The sequence below is a fragment of the Montipora capricornis genome, chromosome 13, assembly GCF_036669925.1.
Source record: "Montipora capricornis isolate CH-2021 chromosome 13, ASM3666992v2, whole genome shotgun sequence".
NCBI lineage: Eukaryota > Metazoa > Cnidaria > Anthozoa > Scleractinia > Acroporidae > Montipora > Montipora capricornis.
Window position 1 is genome coordinate 30,151,384 of NC_090895.1, and position 24,042 is coordinate 30,175,425.

The 24,042-nt window shown below is 40.5% G+C and overlaps 4 protein-coding genes across 7 annotated transcripts; 1 reads left to right on the forward strand and 3 right to left on the reverse strand.

Annotated features, from left to right (window-relative positions):
• Positions 1-229: 229 nt before the first annotated feature.
• On the forward strand, positions 230-12,600 carry LOC138028720 (arylsulfatase B-like). 2 transcript variants are annotated; one of them, XM_068876324.1, is made up of 8 exons: positions 230-530; positions 1,179-1,265; positions 1,377-1,588; positions 2,534-2,745; positions 3,371-3,591; positions 5,150-5,433; positions 5,887-6,116; positions 11,345-12,600. In XM_068876324.1, the coding sequence occupies exons 1-7, from the start codon at positions 254-256 to the stop codon at positions 6,109-6,111; spliced, it is 1,518 nt and encodes a 505-aa protein (XP_068732425.1). In that variant the 5' UTR covers positions 230-253; the 3' UTR covers positions 6,112-6,116; positions 11,345-12,600. The 2 variants fall into 2 exon arrangements, with proteins under 2 accessions (XP_068732425.1, XP_068732424.1); XM_068876323.1 differs by lacking the exon at positions 11,345-12,600 and having other exon boundaries at positions 5,887-7,397.
• Positions 6,479-9,408, reverse strand: LOC138028722 (carbohydrate sulfotransferase 11-like). 2 transcript variants are annotated; one of them, XM_068876326.1, is made up of 2 exons: positions 9,177-9,408; positions 6,479-7,423 (listed from the first exon to the last, which is right to left on the reverse strand). In XM_068876326.1, the coding sequence occupies exons 1-2, from the start codon at positions 9,265-9,267 to the stop codon at positions 6,579-6,581; spliced, it is 936 nt and encodes a 311-aa protein (XP_068732427.1). In that variant the 5' UTR covers positions 9,268-9,408; the 3' UTR covers positions 6,479-6,578. The 2 variants fall into 2 exon arrangements, with proteins under 2 accessions (XP_068732427.1, XP_068732428.1); XM_068876327.1 differs by lacking the exon at positions 9,177-9,408 and adding an exon at positions 8,094-8,324.
• Positions 8,275-8,944, reverse strand: LOC138029516 (uncharacterized; the record flags this gene model as incomplete). Its single annotated transcript, XM_068877231.1, has 1 exon — positions 8,275-8,944. A coding segment is annotated over one exon (519 nt), but the record flags the coding sequence as incomplete, so codon positions are not given.
• LOC138028716 (uncharacterized) lies at positions 10,665-23,926 on the reverse strand. Of its 2 annotated transcripts, none has more exons than XM_068876318.1 (12): positions 23,795-23,926; positions 23,607-23,715; positions 21,451-21,690; positions 19,775-20,293; positions 19,446-19,685; positions 17,858-18,786; positions 17,521-17,680; positions 15,511-15,708; positions 14,562-14,808; positions 12,691-13,236; positions 11,224-11,769; positions 10,665-11,085 (listed from the first exon to the last, which is right to left on the reverse strand). In XM_068876318.1, exons 2-12 carry the CDS (start codon positions 23,683-23,685, stop codon positions 10,800-10,802), a joined length of 3,990 nt encoding a protein of 1,329 aa, XP_068732419.1. In that variant the 5' UTR covers positions 23,686-23,715; positions 23,795-23,926; the 3' UTR covers positions 10,665-10,799. The 2 variants fall into 2 exon arrangements, with proteins under 2 accessions (XP_068732419.1, XP_068732418.1); XM_068876317.1 differs by having other exon boundaries at positions 19,775-20,320.
• Positions 23,927-24,042: the final 116 nt, after the last annotated feature.

A 24,042-nucleotide genomic window follows, 5' to 3' on the forward strand; every position in this document is an offset into this window, starting at 1 on the left:
ACTGTTAGCATTTTTATAAAGGTTTGGTTGGTTTCAGCTATGGCACCCTTCACCCCCTACCCCTACCCAATTAATAGTCCTGCCGCCGACACGTCGTACGATGACGTCGTAACCAAAATCTATTGATTTCCAGTTTCTCCGCGCGCGCGTCTTCGTCCTTTATTGCATTCGTGACAAAAGTTCATCCAAGACCCATGAAAGGTCATACAAATGTGACTGTCATGTGACCAGTCAGTAGGACCAAGCTATTAAAATGGAGGCTGCATTGCTTTGGTTTGTTTCAATTTTTCTTTCCAGAGTAAACACAGTGTTGTCTCAGGACGCAACCAACTTTAAACCTCCCCACATTTTATTCATTCTGGCGGATGACCTTGGCTGGAGTGATGTCGGGTTTCATGGATCTGTCATAGAAACTCCAAATATTGATAAGCTCGCCAGACAAGGAGTAATATTGGATAATTACTACGTACAGCCGTTGTGTACACCTACACGATCCGCTTTGATGACGGGAAGGTACCCAATACATACAGGTAAAGGAAAGGAACTTTATTTTGGTGTCTGGTCGTTCTAGCGCCGGAGCATTAATTGGGGACAATGTAAACTGAAATTAACAATTAACGCAAGTCAAGTCAAATGTTCGTTTTTGAGGAAAGGGGAAACCGCAGAACCCGGAGAAAAACCTCTCGGAGCAGAGTAGAGAACCAACAAACTCAACCCACATATGACGCCTAGTCTGAGGTCTGAAAATCGAACCCCGGCCACATTAGTGGGTACGAGGCGAGTGCTCTCACCACTGCACCCCCGTGAACCAAATAGCCTACGGCAATTCACGGCAAATTCTTTCGAAGCTCTTGCAAATAGTAACAAAAGGAGGTAATACAATACTTTCCATCCTTTTGTTACTATCAATATTACCTCAGAAGCTACTCAAATTACAATTATGTATTTCTTGCAAATACGTTCAGTTGCCGGCGTAGCAAATTCTTTGCCCCTAGAGTGGGGAGGTTTGTCCTTTCTGCTGAGTGTTGAAATTGGATAGTATTCTAACGAGCATACATTTATCGCGGCTCAATCGCATCTTTAAGATGCTTTTACATCAAGAGCTGTCTTGATGTGCTTAAATTTTAAATTCAATATACGCAATTTGTGAAACTCACTCTTCACATGTTTCTCTTTAGGTCTACAGCATGGAGTTATACACCCTGATAACCCCTACGGATTGCCATTAGAGTACAGTATTCTCCCTCAAGAACTGAAGAAAGTTGGTAGGTCTTTGGCATTTATAATTTATGCTGAAGTATATATTTAGAGCCACACTTCTAAGGCCTCATTTGCGTGACCTTTGGCACTGAGAAACTGATCTGCCTCTAAAACAGGTTATGCAACTCATTTGGTGGGAAAATGGCATTTAGGTTTCTACAAGTGGCCTTACATTCCCACAAAAAGAGGCTTTGATACTGCGTTTGGATTTTGGGATGGTTCAGAGAATCATTACTCTCACTCAGTTGAGGGATTTTTAGATTTTCACGATGGAGAAGAGCCTTCAAGAACCTGGAACGGAACTTACGCTACGTATGCTTATATGCAGGTAACTTTTGTCATCAGTTCCTGCTTTAAGTAATAAAGAACCTTTCCCCTCAATAGGCAACTTTCATAATGGCGTCATTTGACTACAACTACCAGAATTCAGTTTGTTTTTCTTTTCTTATTTAAATTTTGTATTCCCAGTGTGGTAAAAATATCATTACCTCTAATTAGCAGGAGACAAGCAAAACCTGAAGGATTCTGGTAAAGGAAAGGAAAGGAACTTTATTTATGTGTCTAATCTTTTAACGCCGTAGAGCACTAATCGGGGACACTGTAAATTGAAATTAACAAGTTAACGCAAATCAAGTCAAATTTTGGTTTTTGAGGAGAGGGGAAATCGGAGTACCCGGAGAAAACCTCTCGGTGCAGAGAAGAGAACCAACAAACTCAACCCACGTATGACGCCGGATTTGGGAATCGAACCCGGGCCACATTGGTGGGAGGTGAGTGCTCTCACCACTGCGCCTTCCCTTGTTTCCCTTGTTGTCAAATGGCGTCATTATGCAAATGTCCTATAGTGTCGCTTATCAACCTCGTTCCCAAGGTCCCTGGGAACGAGGTTGGTCGCTTATGATTTTTTTTATTGCTGACTTTAGACACTCTCACTCTTCAGTAGGTAACCTCTTAGGGTAGTAAGGGAGAAAAACTCAAATCAGTAGAGGAGTTCGGATGTGGGCTACAGAAATGGGTAGAATCTGTCTTCTCCACTAAGGATTCTTCGAAATCTGCAACATCATTTGATAACAAGAATTACAGTCCATCCTGAAAAAGTCGCCAGAGAGTAAAATAGGAGAATTAGTTGCTTTTACCAACTTGCTTTGTTTCGTAAGCTCGCTTCATTACCTTCCTTCCATTAGGCTTTCTAGCGACTGTTTCTAATGACTGTTCCTCGAAGCAATACGACAAAATTATGATACGAAAATTTGTTTCATCTCTGGATTATTAGCGAGCAGAGAGAATAGTGAGGTCACATGATCCCGCGAAGCCTTTGTTCTTGTACATGGCATTCCAGAATGTTCATTCTCCAGTCCAAGCACCACAAAAGTACGTCGACAAATACAAGTTTATCGAGGACAATGTTAGAAGAACATATGCTGGTATGGTGGATATACTGGATGAGGCTGTAGGAAATCTCACTAGGATGTTTCAAGAAGCAGGGTAAGATAAATCGAACTATCAGCTGGGCAGCTGCAAAAATGAACCTTTTTAATAAAAGGAAGAAGGCAGGCGCGGTGGTCAAGCCAACCAACGCGCATATCGTATACGGGCTGAGTTTTACTCGATTTCAACCTTGCTAAAGGGTTTTTCCTTTTCAGCCCTCATCAAAATCGACTCGGAATTAATTACATCTGGACGCTAGCCGTGACACCCGGCTGTGGTACTGCGTTCCGGGGTCATCCATAAACCGTCTAGTAGCCTGCCTGATGCGCTTTAAATATGCTTTGGTCCCAATCTCATCCTTACTGATACTATACTAAAAGACCGTTTACACGACAGAGAAATTTGGGTCCGGACCCCTCAAAAAAGCGGTACGGACCCATAAATTTTGTAAAGAAACACTGGAGTTTCTGCAGGGCCATAGGCGCCTATGGCCCTGTAGAAACTCCAGTGTTTCTTTACAAAAGTTATGGGTCCGTACTGCTTTTTTGGCGGGTCCGGACCAAATTTCTCTGTCGTGTAAACGGCCTTTAAGATTCAGATCCTTCCAAGAAACACGCGTTTACAAGCAAGACCGCACGTAAGTCTAAATGCTTTTCTCCGGTAAATCTGTCGACTGTTTCAGGTTATGGGATGACACACTGGTTATATTTAGCACTGACAACGGTGGGTTACCTGACTCTGGAGGATATAACTGGCCTCTCCGTGGTACAAAACACACTGTCTGGGAGGGAGGTGCCCGTGGGACCGCGTTTGTTTACGGCAACTTGTTAAAACAAACGGGGGTGAGGAGCAAAGAACTAATGCATGTGACTGACTGGTATCCAACATTAATCAAGCTTGCTGGTAAGCAATCGCTTTCCTTTTTCTATTTAAAGTACTGTATATTTTCTCAGCATTAGGCCGAGGTTCATGATAATGGAAATTTTTTAAAATAATACCCCGTTTCATGATATCGGTGACCTCAGTCGCCATGTCGTTGAAAGACAAAGCAGCATTACCTTAATAACGCACGTGCACGCTCCTTATTACATAGCCGTTTAGTATAAATACACAGGTGATTATACAAAATCGCGCGCTCTCATTGGCTCGCTATCTCGGATTAGCAGCCCGTAATCACAAAATGGCCGCCACTAGTCGTTTTGCCACTGTAAGTGAAGATGATTTCGCCTGTATATTTATATTACAACAATTATTCGCCTCAGGCTCAGTGATTATCGGTGAATATTCACCTCGACTTCGTCTTGGTGATAGAAATCTGGTGGTCTTGGTCTTGGTGGTAGAAATTTAGGATACATGACGTCACGCACGTCATCAAACGGCGGCCATGTTGATACCCCGGACCAATCCTCCCGGAATTGAACTCCTATTGTGCAAACGTTTTCTTTTGTCTTCATTGAAAAACATGGCTGTTGATCACGTGAGCGAAAACCAACAATATACGAAAACAATAAATCTGTATTAAATTTGCTAAGCTTTGTTTACTTGTAACACTCCATAGCGGAAAATTCGTTTCTTAATGACAAAATTAGATAACAAAGTTGATTTAATTTTCTGAATTTATCCATGGTTGCTCAGAAGTCTAGTCTCAGTCACTGCCAAGAAACAAGGCAATGACAAAGACAAAAAACTAAGATATTAATTACGTATACGCATACCAAAAACAGGGAAGTGAAGATGATTTCGCGTTGAAATGTTTTTTTCCCTCTTTTTTGAAATAATCACCTGTGTATTTATATTACAACAATTATTCGCCTCAGGCTCCGTGATTATCGGTGAATATTCACCTCGACTTCGTATTGGTGAATATTTAACAACTATTCACCGAAGCAGTGGAGGTGGCTAGTTGTGAATATTTACCGAGCCGCGAAGCGGCGAGGTAAATATCCATCACTAGCCACCGACACTGAGGTGAATAGTTGTTTTAGTATATACTCAAACAGTGAGATAATATAGCACAAAAAGATGATTTTAACTCATTTATTTCTGCAAAGATTACAACATTTTCGGGCCCAAATTCCGCGCGAATTGCTCGGAGGTGAATAGTTGTTTTAGTATATACTAAAACAGTGAGATAATACACAGCACAAAAAATTAATTTGGATGTTTTCTTCACTTGTCACGGATGCAAATCGGGACGCCATTTTTTCCCGAGTTGCTCGGAGGTAAATAGCACAGGATATTCGGAGTTTGACGAGCCAATCAGCGCCCGCGTTCAACGCTATCCACTGTTTTAGTATATACTAATCACCGATAATCACTTCGCCTTCGGCGAATAATTGTTAAATATTATGCACGTGGAGATAACGAAAAAAATAAGTTTTTTGAGAGCTGTAACTGCAATGTTAGTGATGAAATTTCGGACCCTGCTAAAATTAAGGAGAATCCAATTTCTCTTTGACAGGAGGCAGTTTTGATCCAATTAACCCAAAACCTGTGGATGGGTTTGATGTGTGGGAGACAATCTCCACTGGTAAATCGTCACCAAGAAAAGAACTGGTCATCAATATCGATAGCTCAGAGGGAGCTTCTTTACGTGTAGGCGACATGAAGATATTGCTTAATGTCCCTAATGTCACGTGGTATAAACCACCTGAACTGGAGAAGAGCTTTAACATCAAACACGAACATCAAAAACAATCCGGTGCTGATTATTCAAGAGAACGACTGAACTCTGGCTTGTTGACGGTTAGTTCATACATGTCGTTTGGTCTTCACTTTTCTAAAGGAAGGTCTTCATTAAAAGAAAACTAAACAAAACTTATCAGTAACCTTGATACTGCAGGCCTTCCCCATTGTCCTCCAGCCTCGTTTTGCACACAACATGGTGCCAGTTTCTTACAAAACTATCCAAGTCGTCCCTCCTACGTCCAACGACGGACATTTAACGGCTGAAAGTGAAACTGAAACTGAACCTTTATACTGACCGTCGTTCGCTTTTACCGTACTTTTACTTTAAGCTACTTTTTAAATAAATTGATTCACTGGAACTGAAAACAAAAAGATAATCATCGATGTAGTTCATTTGAGCAGCCATGGGTATTTCACTTTCTTTTACCAACGACGTGGCACCAATCCTTTCCACTCTTTCTTCCTTTTAATTCTCTTCTAATTCATTTATTTCATTTTCAACCAATCTAGTATCAACAATCTGCTCCAATTCAAGTGGCTCTTTACAACATAACCGCGGACCCCAACGAGCACAACGATCTCAGTAACAGTAGCAAGTATTTGGATGTGGTAGCAAAGTTAAAGAAGAGAATGGTGTATTACGTAAAAAGCATGGTTCAACCGCTCAACAAGCCATCTGATCCCCAGGCAAGAGTGTTTGCTGAAAAGAACGGTTGCTGGGGGCCTTGGCAGTAGTGAAGGTCGGCTCTTAAGCCGCGGCTACACGAGCGATTTTTTGCTTGCGCCGGTGATGCGATTTTTTCAAATTTCGTCGCGTCGCGGACAGCGCGCGATGAAAATCGCAAGTGTAGCCACCCTTAAAATGGCGACGCGACAGCTGAAAAAATCCCAGAAAAAAATCGCAAGAAATTGAATGAGTTGAATTTCTCGCGATTTTTTTAGCTGTCGTGTTGCCAGTTCAACGGTGGCAACACTTGCGATTTTCTTCGCACGCTGGCGACGTGACAAAATTTGAAAAAATCGCATTACCAGCGCGAGCAAAAAATCCGTGGTGTAGCCGCGGCTTTACGTCGCTGCTTCTGGAAACAATAACATTCGATTCTACACTGTAATTTCGTTTATTGTTTGCAGTCAGCTCAGATGCTGTAGGGAGCGCCATTAGTACAATGCACTTTCACACAAAAAAAAAATTGTTCGTCTCATCAATTGTAAAATGATCCTAATTTTCCTGGAAAGGAATATCCAAACATTCCAATGTCGCTCTGATAAATTTGTGCCAGCTCCGAAATCCTTCCTTTTGGAATGTGCGAATAATATTGCAGCAACTCAGCTGTTGTATTAGACGGGTGGACTGGTGGGAAGGACACGCGGTCGTCGATACCCGCTAATTTTACCAAATATGAAGCATCCTGTGAAAGACTTTCATAGTGCCCGATGAAATCATAGTTAATAGCGCACGGGTGACAAAGTTGGTCAATTGGACTCCAATGTTCATCAAGATGCTGTGTTTTGACAACATACTTCGTGAATTCCGGAAAAGTAACTCCGCTGCCAGTTTCAAGCGCATATTTTGTCGCGTTTGGTCTAGTAAGTTTGATAATGTTTCTACCAATAGCGCGACGAAAAATTTTATTTTCTTTCAAAAATTTGTTCTTATAGGCTGAAAGTAAACGTTCAAACGGCTCTCGAGTAAACATGAAAGTGAAATAATTATTGAGCATGTTAAGTGCTTCCTCGGGATGATAGTGATTCAGGCGTTTGAAGTCAGCCTCGTGCAGGCTCTTGCTACAAGTTTGATTATCTTCATTTAACAAACACAGTTCTTTCTTCCATTGAGAACTGGCAACTTTTGGGACGAAACAATAGATTACCTTCTTGCTGTGAAAGACCAAGTGATATCGAAGATCTTTTCCAATAACTGTGTCGTTCCTTCTGTAACGTTTGCAGTAATCTTGAACCAATTTACGTCGCTCTTGTACTAGCATTTTCATTCCTTGATCAATAGATGAGCTTTCATAGTATTTTTCCTTGGATTTTCTTTTAAATTCTGTTGAAGAAGTAAGAGAAATTTCAATGCTACTCTGTTAGACCGTAACGGTGCAATATGAAGGCGACCAACCAGGCAGTTCCTTGTCAAATTAGGCCCGGTTCAAACGTCGACCTTTTCATGTGCCGAACCTAATGGGTGTTTGGGTCGACGCAAATAATTAAGTTCGTCAATTTATTCTTACGTCGAACTTATTTGAGTCGAACTATTTTGTTTAAATCAGGGGCCAGGGCTTGTACGCATGCCGAATAGTCTACGCGCACACAGTTCTGGGGAAAATATTATGTATGTAATGTGTGCGTAATGTATGCATTTGATTCGGCACATGAGACGATCAGCGTCGTGCTTTTGCCGTTCTATTCGACTAGATCAGTCGAATAGAACGGCGGGTCGACCCAATTACAAATCTGTCAAACCCAATTGATTCATAAGTCGCGCTTCTCATGGAACATTAATAGCCCACTTTCGATATATTTAACAATTATTCGCCGAAGCATGCAGATAAAAAGGGTGAGAACTATGCTCGCCCATACTGATGTTGATTCCGTCAATTTGCTTTAAATGCTCTAAAGCCTCATAAACCAAAGAACTATCGTCTCAAGCCTTCTGTGCTACGTGTATCATTAAAACCAGCAGGAGTCACATATTTTGTAAGTAGATTGTCAATGACCTTTAACACGCTTACAGACGTCATGGCAACAGGTAGTGCCCATGAACAATTCCCTCCTTCCGATATCAATTTTTGTTAACTTCATGGTTCAACTTAATCTATTTGAAAAAAAAAAAATTTATCAGGAGAAATTGAAATTAGTTGAATTTTGTTCTTGAACTTGAATTTGAACTTTATTTTTATTTAAACACGGTAAATCTATCAGATAAAATAATAATAATAAAAATTACAATCTACTTCAATCTATATAAACATGATCCAAAATTAAAAGAGAAAAATAGAGAAAATAAAGAAATTCTGCTTTACATAGATGCCGTGTGCGTTTAGTCGTTTCAGACGAACAAATCGCGACAACCATTTCGAAAAAATTGAAGTGATTTTGCTTGCTGCAATTCAGGGGACAAGCTGTTCCACATAACCGCACCATTATAGCTAAAGCTACTTTTCAGGAAATTGGTGCGGGGCAATGGAACAGCTAGTTTGTTTTCAGAGTTCCTTAAATGATAAGGTGGATCATATTTAGTGAAAAGAGAACCAAGATAGTCGGGCGCAAGACCATGTACAGATTTATAAACCATGGTGGCCACTTGTATTTGTCGCTGAGTATCCAACCATTTCCAGTTGAGTTGCTCAAAAAGAGGATCAACGCTTGTGTCATAACTGGAGAAGGTTAGAATACGGGCAGCCCGATTTTGCAACTTTTGGAGCTTATTCGAAAGACTTTTGTTACAATGCCCCCAGATCTCGCTGCAGTAATTAAAGTACGGTTGAACTAAGGCATTGAAAACGGACTCCAGCGTGGTTCGGTTAACAAAAGGCCTACAACGTTTAATTGCTCCAATGCCCGATGTTCAGGAACTTAAACCAAGAATACACAGTGCTAAGGCACTACCGCAAACACTTTCATTTTGTCCAATCCTAGCATAGGAAAGCTCTTGATTATCATAAAACCAGCAGTGTCAAGGCGGCAAGAGCAAAGGAGGAAACCACTCACTACACCACCTCGGATTTCGTGCCTTCTCCGAGGCACAAGAAAGCAGAAACGCTTATACTTCCTAATTTTAACTTGCAAAGAAATCTTACCTTTGTTGAAGTTGCTTTGGAGAAATTTAAAACCTATCGAAATTAAGCAGAAAAACAATACACCGTAGAAGCAACGCCTCAGGGGATCCATTGAATCTCACTTCTCCGATGTGTTGGCCTCCTGCGATCTTCACGCAAATCTTTTCTCCTCAACGAACAAACGAATGAGAAAAGATTGCGTGACGAGTCACAAAAATGTCTGCGCAGAAGGCCACCGATGGGTTGGCGGTGAGCGAGGGTAATGTCCACGTGGTAGAAATTTAGGATACATGACGTCACGCGCGTCATCAAACGGCGGCCATGTTGATACCCCGGACCAATCCTCCCGGAATTGAACTCCTATTGTGCAAACGTTTTCTTTTGTCTTCATTGAAAAACATGGCTGTTGATCACGTGAGCGAAAACCAACAATATACGAAAACAATAAATCTGTATTAAATTTGCTAAGCTTTGTTTACTTGTAACACTCCATAGCAGAAAATTCGTTTCTTAATGACAAAATTAGATAACAATGTTGATTTAATTTTCTGAATTTATCCATGGTTGCTCAGAAGTCTAGTCTCAGTCACTGCCAAGAAAAAAGGCGATGGCAAAGACAAAAAACTAAGATATTAATTACGTATACGCATACCAAAAACAGGGAATAATGGAATTTCTGCTAGTGAATAAATACGGTTAAATAACTTCTTTAACTCCCTGTAATAGAAGATAAATGGAAACAAGGCTAAATGAAGACGCAGAGGTGCAGGCGTACGCACTTGATTAGTGTTAAGCAGACTATACATTTCGTCACCTGAGGCCGGATTTTGTTTCGTTCAGGGAATCACATGGCTACCTATGAGAGTCGCGGGCTTCCGTTCCGTTTTCGCATTCTTAGATATTTGAAATAATGATAGTTGGCAACAGTTTTCAAAATTGCCTTTACCGTAACCGCGTGTTCGACAGTTGTTACTGTCGTAGCACCGCGTTGACCGAAACAGTGCCGGCCTCTGATGGGCAATGACAAAGACGGAGCATCTTGTCTGAAACAGCCTCGTTTGCAAGTGCTACAATAGCACCTTGTATTTCATAGAGCCTTGCATCGGTGATGTTCACAAAATCAAGCGAAGAATAAACCAACCACAATTAACGAATACGGTCAAAGCAAGAGCTAAAACCTGAGAATGAAACCGGAAGGATGACGAAATTTACAAAGGAACTCTGCGGTCCCGAATACAGGATTCCATATGAATTACAGTATAAATACATCATATAGTAGCAGAAACCCATAAGGGTTGAAACGTGTAACGCGCGTTCACAGCTTCCGAATATTCAGTGCGAACTGATTAGTTGAATGTTTCAGTGCTAAGTACCATATTTGGAAACCCCTCGCTCTTGTTGTTCCAAATATGGTACTTAGCAAATTGAATATTCAGAAGCTTGTTTCCCAGCACACAAGGGGCCGTTACACGTTTCAACCCATATGGGTTTCTGATTGTAGTCAACCGGGATCTTGCGCTAATTTTTACCCAATACTCTCTCTAGTCCCTTATTTAATAAAAGAAACCTAAACCCTTTTGCTTCGTTGCTTAAAACCAGACTTAACATCAGCTTACGACCAGTCTATTTCACCTTGTCCGTGCATTAAGTTATGATAGCATAGTCTGTAAAACTTAGCTTTCTTTCAACACCGCTCCCCAGTATTACTCCTCCGCGACCACTTTGATCAAAGTGGCTCATGAAGACGGCTACCGTCAGGTCGTCGATAAGAACTTTGACTTCGCTTCCGGCCACCTTAACTCGGATATTATGCCAACTTCCGCCTCTCAAAGATCCATATCCACATGACAATATTTTAGGCTTGGAATAAATTTTGACTTCGTTGTCTTGTAGGCAACCCACTTGAATGCAATTATCGCGGTTGTAGGGTCTACAAGGTAACATCAAAACGAGAATAAATCAATAATAATAATAATAATAATAATAATAATAATAATAGTCGGCTTTGTTTTTCTTCCTTTTATTCTTCAAAAAAACAATTATCATAAATGTTGCTTTGAATACTCACCTGATACAAACAAACTCAAAGCTATCAGCACTCTTGGCATTGAATATTACTCCGTATTTTTCACCCATTATACTTCCCAGACCATGGATATTGACACTCAACACGTAATTCTTTCCCACAGGAACCTCGGGAAACAAGGCACGGCAAATTCCTTGATATTCATCATGTTCATTACTGTTGTGTGACATAAGCTTGAACACATTCGCAGTAACCCTAGCACCTTGGCAGTTTTTGTAGACAAATGGAAGCTCTGGAAGGGACGACACCACAAAATTTTTGAAACGCATCGACTTCTGACACCCACCAGTGACAAGTAGCCCGATTCCTGGTGTCAAGTCTGCGCTCGATTGGTAATGTGATTTAAAGGTTGTAGTGTGCTTATTGTTTAACATGACATATACTTTGTAACCGCGGATTTCCAAACGCACGTTAAACCATTTTCCGCTCTTTATTACACGGGAGCAATGTCCCCTTGTAGATGCCTCTCTCATCTCACGGCTTCCTAGCAGGTACCCCGTCTGGTAACAGTGATCCTTCCACAATGGCCTACAAAAAGAACGCATTCTTACCTCAATTTCTTTAATCACGTGGAGTCGTTTTCAACTGAGTGTCGAAACACTGAAGTAAATCCACTCTACATATTTTGATAAAATAACTCATAATTTCAGTCTGCATCATCATTCAATGCAACTTGCCATAGTTTGAGTTAATTTTGCTGAATTAATCGGATGGAGTTTTACGGAGTTTAACTGTTGTTATTATATCTCTCAGATGGTACGCGCGCTGTGGTTGGCTAAATAAGCCGGCCGTATTCTACAGTACGGCCCGCTAAATTTGAGATTTCGATAAAACATTCTTTAGCAAGTTTTTCATGACGTTTCGGTTACATAAACTAGTAAAACTGTTTGGATCTTGCAAGCACCTATATCAAACCGCATAAGATTTCGTTTTTCGGATTTTGACAAGGCAATCTTTGCGACAGTTGAACCTTCCGCCTGACTTCAACTAGTTCCCTTTCCCGCACGGCTGATTACCACAGAAAGTTAGTGTTAAACACTGCCCCTGGGGTAGTTTCGTCCAAGCTCTGAGTTTTAACTCGCCAGCTAACACGAATGGAAAATGAAACACGGCATAACCGCGTGTGCATATTTTTAGCTCATTTTTCAAATTACAACGCGTCAAACCACCATTTCAGTGAGAGGAGTTTGCAAGTTTCACCTAGTGTTGTTATAAACTGATTTTTCTTCCTCTTTTTCGATCCAAACTGAGGCAATGTGATTCAGTGTAACCTGACCTGTAACCTTTAAAGCTGTGATCTGAAACTACGACGACGTTTCCTTGAAAAGTTTACGCTTAATAAAATCGAAAACATTTCCTTGACCGTTAATTTAGAGAAAACTAAAGGAAAGATAATTCTTAACACAATCCTTTTTGATCAGGCAAGTCGGTGATGACAGAGTCCCTTACCTGAAGTAAATGAAGTCAGCATTATTGATGTCACGTGCGTTGAAAAGGATCCCCACGTATGAAATTCTATCTCCGCTCCAGTCCATTTCGCTGTAAAAATCCACCGAAATCTGGTAGCTAGGGCCGTTTTTAACAGGCGTGTCTTTGAGAAGTACGCGGCAAAATCCACGAGACCACACATCATTTTGGTTAATAAGAGTATAGTATTCTGAGTGATGTTGTAACGAAGCACAGCTCTTCATATAAAATGGTAGTGATGGTTGATCAGTGACAGTGAGGTCCTTAAATCGTGCTACATTACCCTCGTTATTAGCCAGTACTACGCCTACAGACGCCTTTTGAGGAATGTGACCTTGGTAGGAAGTCAAGTAAACATCATTTAGAAATACAGTGACTTCAGAATCTCTGACCTCGAGCATTGTGTGAATCCAGCGTTCCTTATACGGAGCGCCATATGGGCAAGAGCCACTTTGAGATCCAAACCAATCCATTTGGCCTTCCCGCATTACACCAGTTTGAAAGCACGTGCCGTCGCTATCACCGAATCTGAGAAATGAAGGGGTAAACATTGAAGTTTTCACTGAATCGGACGTTTTCAACCAACCTCTAGAGACACCAATAACAATAGAGAAATGTACGACTTCTGGTGGGCGAACAAAAGAAGCTAATGACAGACCCTTTGCTTTCGTCCACCAACATGGCCTATAAATTAAAGCGAGGCAGATCCCTCGTTACGATCGACGACGACAACTTGCCGGGTTAACTTAGCCGCCATTTTCCTGCACGTTGGTGGTATAGTTTGAGACCGTTCTTTCCAGCAAATCTCAGGCGTGCAATGACCAAATTAAAATCTTAAACTCTTAGTTTGTTCCTTTAAGGTAGCTCAAACCAGTTTCAACACTTTCAATAGACCTTGTCATTAGAAGGATTGACACTACAACTCTTTATCACGCAACAGCAATGTTTTGGTACCATGTGAAATATCAATCATTGTTGAACAAGACGCCGTCATTTTTGTGACGTAACAAGTTACTACGGCAACAGGAAAGTCTTGCAAAAACAGCCTATATTTTGGCTTTAGTTGCTCATATCTGAAAAACTAACTTGATGATCCCAACTTTTTATTGCACAAAAGAGATCAGTGGAGCGGATTCAGAGCTATCTTAAATTTCAATTAGTTTAGGTGGCTCTGAATCCGCTCCACAGAATTTCTTAAAGTTTGCGGAAAGTGTAATTTTCACATGCTGATTACATTTCAGAAATAAAAAATGGGGGTCACCGAGTTTGTTTTTGAGATATGAGCAGCTAAAGCCAAAATATGGGGTGTTCTTGCAAGGCTTTCCCGTTGCCACGGTAACTTTTCACGTCAAAAAAATGACCAAGTCTTTTATAGCAATAATTGATGTTTGATATGGTACCATAACATTCCTGTTAAGTGATTAAGTGTTGTAGTGTCAATCCTTCTAATAAGAATGTTTCTTTCAAGTGCTGAAACTGATTTGAGCCACCTTAAATTGTTTCGGACTCCTAATCAAGCAACACTCTCAATTGTCATGTTCGTCAAGGGTAAATTACTATCTCTACAAAACGTGATATATTACGGTATTTATCAAGAAGAGTTGTTAGAGAGATAAGGCACCACGTTTACGGCAAACAGCAAACGTCGAACTAAAATTTGTGTTTTGCCAAAAATGGAAGAAACTCGTTTGATATGAGGTCATTTCTTGCGTGTTAGCAGCAGGTATCAAGTAACTTTCCAAAAGAGAGAGACGAATTAGAAATAACAAGCAGCAGCCGTTTCGCGTTTGCCCTTTCACGTTAACGCGATGCTTAAGCTCTGACATGCCTCTTCCTTGTTAGCACGACGTTACCTGAAAACAACAAAATCAAAATGGTTCTCAGCAGCAGCGTTGAAAAGAATACCAAAATAGACGTTATTGTTCAATCCTCTTGTCTTGGGTACAAACAAGTCAGCAGACACCCTGTAATTGTCATGCTTGGATGCGTTGGAAGCAATGAACACGGGGCATAAACCACTGTGCGGCCAGACACCGTGACTCGCGTTTAGCACGTAGACGTTTACATCCACGTCAACACTTACACAAGATGTTAATCTCTCTGTAAAAGGTGTACAAATACATTATTATCAACAATTTCGAAAGACTAAAAGCATTATTGTAGTTCTTTCACTGTTCTTCGAATAGATATACACAACAGCCTTTGCTCAACCATACCGTTGTTCGACGCATGAAGTGAAAAGATGCGTTACCCAATTTGCAGTTTGAGAATACTACGCTGTCCTTTACTTTTACCTTGAGCTGATGTGATGAAATCCTGAACCCCTTTAACTGAGTGAATGCAGCAAATCCAGGAGAAATCAAGTTTAGTCTGAGACAAGCTCACCGTCAAATCCATGCTATGTTAAAGCGTTTTGTTTGTTACTTATTAATTAATTAATTAATTAATTATCATATTAATTGGTTCACTCATTCATTAACAACTTTAAGGTTTAGTCAAAATGTCCTTTGTACAGACCAGCCCCAGAAAATAAAAACGCGATAACGGTAAAAGGCGAGAAGCTCAGTTCAGGTCGTTAATCCTAAGAACTATTAAGAATAGGAGGTGAGAGACTGCTCTTACGAAAAACAATGCAGTTGAACTCTAACAGTTATCAAACAATCTTATCCATCTAATCTTGATCACACCTTACACACTAAGCAACTAATCTGCTCTCATGTTTTTCTTGCTTCCTTAACTTTCATTACCTTGGCACCCCTCCAACCATTTGTCATGGACACTATGCGCACACAGAGTATTTACCTTCTTCTGGTTTCGATGATTCAATTCTTGCCCTAAAAGACTTTGAAGTTCTTGTATAAACACCCTCTGCTTGTGGTCCTTGTCCGTACGGATTTTCTGCTAGCACTACTATCCTATATTGTGTGTCAGGGCTCAGAGAATCTACAATAAGAGATCGCTTGGTTCCCGGCACTCGAAATGAACGGTCTCCATCCAATCCTAAAATATATGAAAGAAAATATGGACGCATGCTAAAGGAATCATTTCTTCTCGCAGATGCAGTAAACCATAGTTAATAGAAGATGTAGGCTGGTTATGAAACTCGACAAGTTTCTTTGTTTCATGTTTTTGTTCGCTTTATTGGCCTTGACCCTGCACAAAACCCGACAAAAACACGCTTTTTTCGGCAGGATAACCAATCAAAAGTTTCGACTAATTTATTCGAAATTAACTTGCGAACCAAAAACAAAAGATTGTGCAGGGTCACTGTCGGTTCAACTTCTAATTGCGACTGTATTGTTTCTGCTTTTGAAATTCCCAGGGTTTCATAACCAGTCCCTAGAGTAACTATGAGTAAACCAATGTGAAAAAATCCAGGGCAGAGACGCAAAATAAACAGAAGTGCTAAGTAAAAAGAAACTTCGGAATTTTGGCATTATATTAATAGAGAGATTTAGTATCACGTTTACGTGAAAAGCGAACGGCAAAAGTGACCACGTGACCATGATTTTCCCACCATTTTCTACGTTTGCCGGCTGTCGCTGGCCCTGCTGGGAAAACGTACTGCTCCGTGCGATGCGATTTTAGAGGATTTCGTCGCTTTTAAACATCCAAGTTATTTACAGTCAGAAAAGCGAATGCAACCAACATATTAGATAAATTTTCTGGTGCAAATTTTTGCTACTTATTTTGTCCAAACCTCGTATTCTGAGTGCTCGTTAATAGTGTAAAAAGCCCATATGATAAAATGCTTATTGACTGAGTTAACGTCGTTAGGATAGCAAAATATTCAGCGAGGTCCGTACGCCATGACCTCAGGCCAAATATTTTCGCGTTCCCTGAGTCAATAATATACACTTAATGTATGGTCCCGAGGGAAACAGTTAGTTTTGTTTTCCCGAGAGTCGTCTCGGGAAACATCAGGACTCGAGGGAAAACAAAACTAACTAGTTTCCCGAGGGACCAGACATTAAGTGCTTTGTTGTATATTTAGACTTTTCCGTCAACAATCGCAGCAAAATATCCGGAGCGGGCAACAACTGTGGAATTGTATCCCGATCAGGATACATTTGAATTTGATCAGGGGCACGTGACCTAAAACCAACCAATCACAGTGCTCGTTTTGTTGAGTGAAAGGCTAGGTATATAACAAGTACATAATAATGTATGAACATTAATCCTTTATCGACTGCGCATGCCTTTAAGAAGTATTGTACAACATTGGCACAGTTACACTCGACGTCTGAATTAGTTGTCGAACTTTTACGTCAAACTCAATTCAATTGAGCTCGACACGGCAGAAGTGCGACGTTTGAATCGGGCCTTACTGTGACAGATCAAGGCACATCATACCAATAGGGTTCCTGTGTTTTAGCGGCGGTTTTACGACGCGACGGCAACGTTATGAGCAAAAACAATAGCTTTGCACGCTCTGCACGTTCATTTTTAGTTTTTGTACATTTTCTTTCACGTTTTCGGCAAATCTGCGACGTGAAATGACCAAATTTCAAGTTTTATGGAGAACGTGAACAAAAGGCAGCGAATTTGAATTTTCTGTCGTAGATTCAATACGGCACCTCCTAATTCAGTTCCTGGAAACTTACACTAGTTTTAAGAAGTTAGACAAGCCGACATAATGACGAAAAAGATTAATAAACCTGAACTTGCAGTTTTAAATGACGTTTTCGTTACCGTCACGTCGCAGATCTTAAACTCCCTGTAAGCCCGTGCAGGAGACGTTGCGAGAGGAACAATATTAAAGCACATACAGATTTGAATACCATCCTAAACTCATTTTGATGAAGCATTTACCGTCTGAGGGCGCAAGGTCCGTGAGATCAGCAGCTTTAACTTCTACTTTGTAAAACAAAATAGGAATGCCATTTTCACTGGGTGGTTCCCATGTTACTTCAAGCTCTGTTCCAGAGAGAGACTTCGCAGCTACACTCCGAGGGCTATTTGGTAGAACAACCTTCAAACCAAAAAATCAAACTCTCCGACCTTCACTTTCCACAACTGTATCTTTTAATTAATTGATCACTCACATAAACTTATGAGGAAATTTTTACCAATGAAATAATCACAATAACACAACTCTTAAATCTCAGAAGAAAATGGGGAAAAAGTGAAGTGAAATCAAGAAGATTACCTGCGTCGTTGCTCCCTCATCTTCTGACGAGGTGGTTACTTCTGACATTTCTTCCGGTAAGACAGTTCCTGTTTTATGTACTGATGACATTGTTCTTCCCGTAAGTGAAAGTGACGACGTATCACCTTCGTCTGTCAAAGGTTCTCGTTCTTTGTCTTGTAATGAGATCGCTTGTTCCCCTTGCAATGGTAAAGTGTTTGTTTCTTTATATACTGATGGAGTTGTACCCTCTCCGTCTACTGGTGAGGGTGTAGACTTTTCGTCTGGTAATGTGATTATTCCTTCTTCTTCTGATGAGGTTGTTTCTTCTTCTTCAGGTGAAAACGTTATTTTTCCGTTGTCTGGTAAGGAGGTTGCGGCTTCTTCGTCTGGCGGTGATGCGATTATTTTTCCTTCTGGACTTAAGGGTTTTAGTTCTTCTTCTGATGCTATCTCTGTAACCGGAAAAACCGTGGTCCCTTCGTTTAACGGAGCTGTAGTCTTCGTTTCGAGCGGAGAGGTCGTTGGGATTTCTCCACCCGATGTAGATGGATTACTGCTTACTGTACCGGAAAGCGAAACTATCGTTGAAGTGGATGGTCTCACATCTGCATGTGTTTCTGATGTCCGCTCTGGAACAGAATAAGCTATGGTTCCTTCGTTTAACGGAGCTGTGGTCTTCGTTTCGAGCGGATAGATCGTTGGGATTCCTCCATACGATGTTGATGGACTACTGCTTACTGTACCGGAATGTGAAACTATCGCTGGAGTGGATGGTGTCACAACTGCATTTGTATGTGAGGCTGTCTCTGGAACGGAAAAAACTGTGGTTCCTTCGTTTAAGGGAGCTGTGGTCTTCGATTCGAGCAGAAAGGTTGTTGCGATTCCTTCATCAGATGTAGATGGAATACCGCTTGTGATAGGTAACGTTGTTGGAATCGCAGCAAGACCTAAAAATTTTTTTTACCCAAGATTAACATATCATTTTTTTCCAAGTCTTTAATTTAAACACATTGTATAGAAATTTATTCACAAAACTCTCATTGAGATGACAGCATATAAGAGATGTATATTTGTTCTTGTGATTTCGCATGACAATGATCATCTCACTAGCGAGCAGCTCCCAGATGGCTTGGTAGCTCAGTCGGTAAAGCAGTGCAGTGGGGTATACGAAAGGGTTTGGAATCCCCTTACTTTTGCCAGAGAATTTCCAATCGCAACGTCAAGTTTAATACCCTTGCAAGACTAGATTTTTTTCAGGCTTTTTTTCAAAGGCTTTGGTCTGCGTTTCCTTCACGGTGATTGTTGTTTGTTTTTCATTTGTTTGAGCAGGTTGAAGGTTTGGCAGCTATTCAGCTGATGTGGATCTGCTATACCCTCCCACCCACCCACCCATACACTCACAAAGGACACTCACAACACTGGGGACTCCATCCCCTGCACTTCACGAATGGTGTCTGGGTTCTTTAACGTCACACAGAGAACTTATGAACCTATATGCATGAACCTTATGAACCTTAGGGCCTACGGTTTATAGTCATTATCCAAGAATCATTTTTGTATAAAACATCGTGCTCATACTCAGCTGAAATGAGAGGAAAAAGCATACCACTGAGATTCTTTACGAAGACAATTGGTGGGTAGGACATATCACTCTTGTAAGGGTATTTCGTGATGAGCGCTACATTCTTGCATATGTAGCAGGCTTGTTTCCCTTTCCGCCACCACTCGATCGCTTCACAACCTTCGCCACAATAACTCCGACATTCCCGTGCAGTCGTTCCTCTTTTTACAAGTGTTCTCCCAGGTGGTGTGCACCAATATGGCTTGTATTTTTTCCACTTCTTGTCTAAAAGACGAAAAGACGTCAAGAATAAAATTAGACGCTAAATAGTCGCAAAAAAATAAATTTATAGGGCTGTGCAATTCATATTTTACCTTTTTTGGGTGTTCTTGGTTTACTGGATAGTTTCCCATTTGGTAAAGAAGTTAGTCTTTGCTTTTCTGATGAGGAGGTTGCTATAACCGGAACAGATGTTGCTGTTCCATCATCTTCTGGCGATAACGTTGTTTGCTGCTGTAGTGATGATGTTTTTCTTTGCCAATGCAATGAATATTTAGTTGCTTCATGTGATGGGGTGGTTCCCTCCTTGTTTACTCCTGAAGGGGTTCCTTTGTCCTCTGGTGAAGTGGCTCTTCCCTCCTTTAAAGGTGAAGAGGTTGCGTGTGGCTCTTCTTTTCCAGTGAAAGTTAAATTGTTGTTTTGTGATGAGGTATTCTTTCCCACTTTATCTGTCGTGGATAATGGAGTCTCTTCTTGAGCTCTAGTAAAGGGGCCGGCCACTGTGACAGTGGAGAGTATCATGGCTATAGTTGCTGTAGTAACTTCGTTTGAAGAAATCGTGGTGATTCTTTCATCCAACGAAGTTGTTGACGTTCTCACAGTGTGCTTTGCAACTGGTGAAATATTGAAGAGAGCCGCACCTGTGTTAAAAAGATAATAAGTTGATTTGTACAATTTAATGGCATACTTTTGGACTTACATGTCTAACCAGAGGCGTATATGGCAAAGATCATACAGGAGATCAGGCGAACTAGCACATGACAAACAGAAAAAAAAAGACTGTACAAATAAATATACAATTTAGGATACATAATTAAAGCTAAAGCTATCTATTATACCCTCTGAGAAAGAGTGCGAAAGCACTAAGGGAGGAGTTATGGTTCCTGGTTAAACGAAAAGTTGTATGATAGTTTACAAGGACTGGAAATAATCTCTAAGTTTACCGCGTTTATAGTTTGAAAGATTGAGAGAATTGCGTAATGAGAGAGGAATGTCATTCCAAATTCGGAGACCCTGCATGTATCCGTAAAGAGAAAGAGTATTTCTGAGTATGGAGATGTAAGTTATCTTTCTTCCTTGTAAAATATTGATGACAAACAGAATTAAGTTTAAGAGAGACAAGATTGGAATGGGCTTGAGAATCTTTTGCATATGAAAGAAAACGAAACAAGAGACCTGATGCTTATAAATATTGAATATATTGAGAATGTTTAATGTGCTAAATAGAGAGTAGTCATGGGCACGCGGGGGAGAGTGAGTCATGATTCTTAGGGCTTCCTTTTGGAGACCAAACATTGGTTGTAGATGAGAGGGATATGTAGAGGCCCAAACGATAGAACAGTACTGAAGGTAGGGGAGTATTAGAGTATTTGTAAGAAAACTCTGACGAGATTTGGTGATGCTGTGATGTGTGGTTGCCATGACAGGTTTTGACGGATAATGACTCCTAAAAATCTCGTGTTTTCTACTCTTTTTAGTCTCTTGTTATCAATGGCTATAGAGAGAGCATCACTCACGATTTCTTCTAATTTCAGTTAATTTGAAGTCTCGCAAATTGGTAAAGCACTCGTGCTCGCCGGGCTAAATAAACTTCAGACTTAAATAAAGTCATCATTATTATTATTATTATTATTATTATTATTAATTAAGTAATTAAGGAAGTGAAATGCAGCTTTCATCGACACAATTCTGACGTCTCGCACTTTTAGCGACAAGAAAACGACATGGGTTTTCAGTAAAGTTCATATCATTCGAAAAAAAAGGTTCATACCATTCGGCTTTTTAACGAACACGATTGGTGGAAAGGACATATCACTCTTGTAAGGGTATTTCGTGATGAGCGTTACATTCTTGCATATGTAGCAGGCTTGTTTTCCTTTCCGCCACCACTCGACTGCTTCACAGCGATCGCTACAATAACCCTGACATTGCCGTGCAGTAGTTCCTCTTCTAACAAACGTTCTCCCTTGTGGTGTGCACCAGTATGGTCTGTATTTTTTCCACTTCTTCTCTAAAAATAAAAACGTAAAAAGAAGTCACTGATGTAACAGACACAAAAGTTTATAGCATTGGTGCTGGTTCTTTCCCTTTTTGGCGAAGCCGGATTCCTATTTTAAATTGTGGCAACGCTTTTTATACTAATTTCCTTTAAGCATCTTTGAGGCCTTCCATATCATAATAATGGAAAACCTATAACAAAGGTGTTCGGTTATGGGTGGTTTTCACGCATTACATCATATTATCCATGTTGGTGGACAAAAACTAAAGATCTCTCATTAGCTCCTTTGTTCGTCCGACAGCAATTGAACATTGCACCATTGTCATAAGAGTCTCTAGTCTAGAGATTATTAATTATTATTAGTATCACCCAACTTGTGGACTAATGGAAAGGCCGCATGTTTATTGGCTACGCTACTAGAGGACTATTAGTAGTAGTCCTCGAGTAGCGAAAAGCGTGACGCTTTCTTTCGTTTTCTTCCCAAATAACTTGCATTTGCTAACTTTATTATTGCCTTTTCTGTCCGACTAGTTGGGTGATACTAAAACAATTAGACCCTTCGCCCTCAAGGCCCACGGGCGCTTTCTTTGTAAAACGATTGGGAAAATCCCCGTATAAGGGGCCGTACGCATTAGTAGGGCCGGAAAAAGCCGCACGGCCCTGGTAGGAACACATACTGCTCCGTGCGATGAGATTTTAGAGGATTTCGTCAGTTTTAAACATCAAAGTTATTTACAACCAGAAAAGCAAATGCAAACAACATATTAGATACATTTTCTATGCAAATTGCAAATTTTTGTTACTTATTTTGTCCAAACTTCACGTTCTGAGTGCACAGGAATAGGGTAAAGAGTCTGTATGATAAAATGCTTATTCCATGATTGAGTTTAGGTCGCTGCCCTCCGTCGTATTATTATTGCTATCACATATACTGAAGTATTAGCGTTAACGATATCACTCCAAGAGTCGCGTCCACACTTAGTGCCTTTTCGAAACGGTTTTCAGCCGTCCATACAAAGCCCACCGGTATCAGTTCCTTTGTCTTTGCACAGATTTTTTGGTTCACATGCGTAAGGAAGTTGGTGTTTGATTTGACTGAAATCGTTTCACCTCGACTTTCATGCACCGATCTCCCAGAGCCCCTTGGTCCTGCAGAGAAGCTGCTCATACACTCCGGGCAATTACGGTAGTTCAACAATAGCACTTTTTCCATGATCACTTTCGTTAGCTCGAGCGGCCAGTCATTTGCCGATAATCTCCACACAGAATGAGGCAGAGAAATAGAAGGGTTTTTTACAATTCCTGCCCCGTATTCCTTGCATAATCAAATCATATTAGTTCTGTTAGTTTAGCAAGTCTTTTCATGGCAATTTTTGTCTCATTTAATCAATTATTGTGAAAAAATTTGCTTGGCGCTGCATGAGCGATTTCTAAATGGATTGAAATTTATCAGTCGCATCCGACTGCGGTCATCAAGAGATATCTATTAATATCAGTTCAATCAGTTGTTATCAAATGGATAACAATTCAAGGCTCACATGTATCACATATGGCAGCTCCGTAACATTGCATTATATTTTGTCGCGTGACCTTCTTTTTATTGCATTGTTAGTAAATAGGCCATTTTCGAAATATCAAATATTCGGCTTGATAGTGAGGCAGTGAGGACAAAAACAATAGAAACACGTTGGAATCAATGTGCAAAATATTTGCATATCATCTACTTTCCTTTGTCTTTGTCCTCTAAACCTCTCTTTTAAGCTGAATTTTAATATATCGAAAAAGGCATATTCTCCGCCGATCAGTTCACTGGTTGATTCCTGAGTCTCTCACATATGAAGCAGAGATCGCAATTTAAGATAGTGGGTTACGGAGATATCGGATGGAGATAAGTAGGAAATTCATTTACTTGAGAAAACAAAGCTTACCTTTCAGAAGACCGAAGGGTGTAAACGCGAGGGAGACCAAGACAAACAGGCAAACACCAACTATACTTGCCTTTGTCATTTCCTATTTTGCGATTGTTCCACTACCAATCTAAGAAATAAAAAAGAAATTGTACAAACTAACAAATGTAGCTTTGAAATCAAGAAAAATGAGAACCCAGTTCACTGACCTTGCCTAAAGTTTCGATAAAGTTACCACGCGAAATCAAAGTGTTGACGGCTGGAGCAACGAGTTGGAACTTAATACTCTGCGACACGATTGTTCTCAGCAAGTTTTGAGCACATACCAAGATGACTTTTCCAGCATGCTTTGAATTCTCTTCGCAGTTTTATTCAAATTGTAGGAGATTCTGTCCTGCGTAAACATTTGTTTAAGATCATCTCCTTTAATGAATGACGTAAGTGCCTTATGGATAAA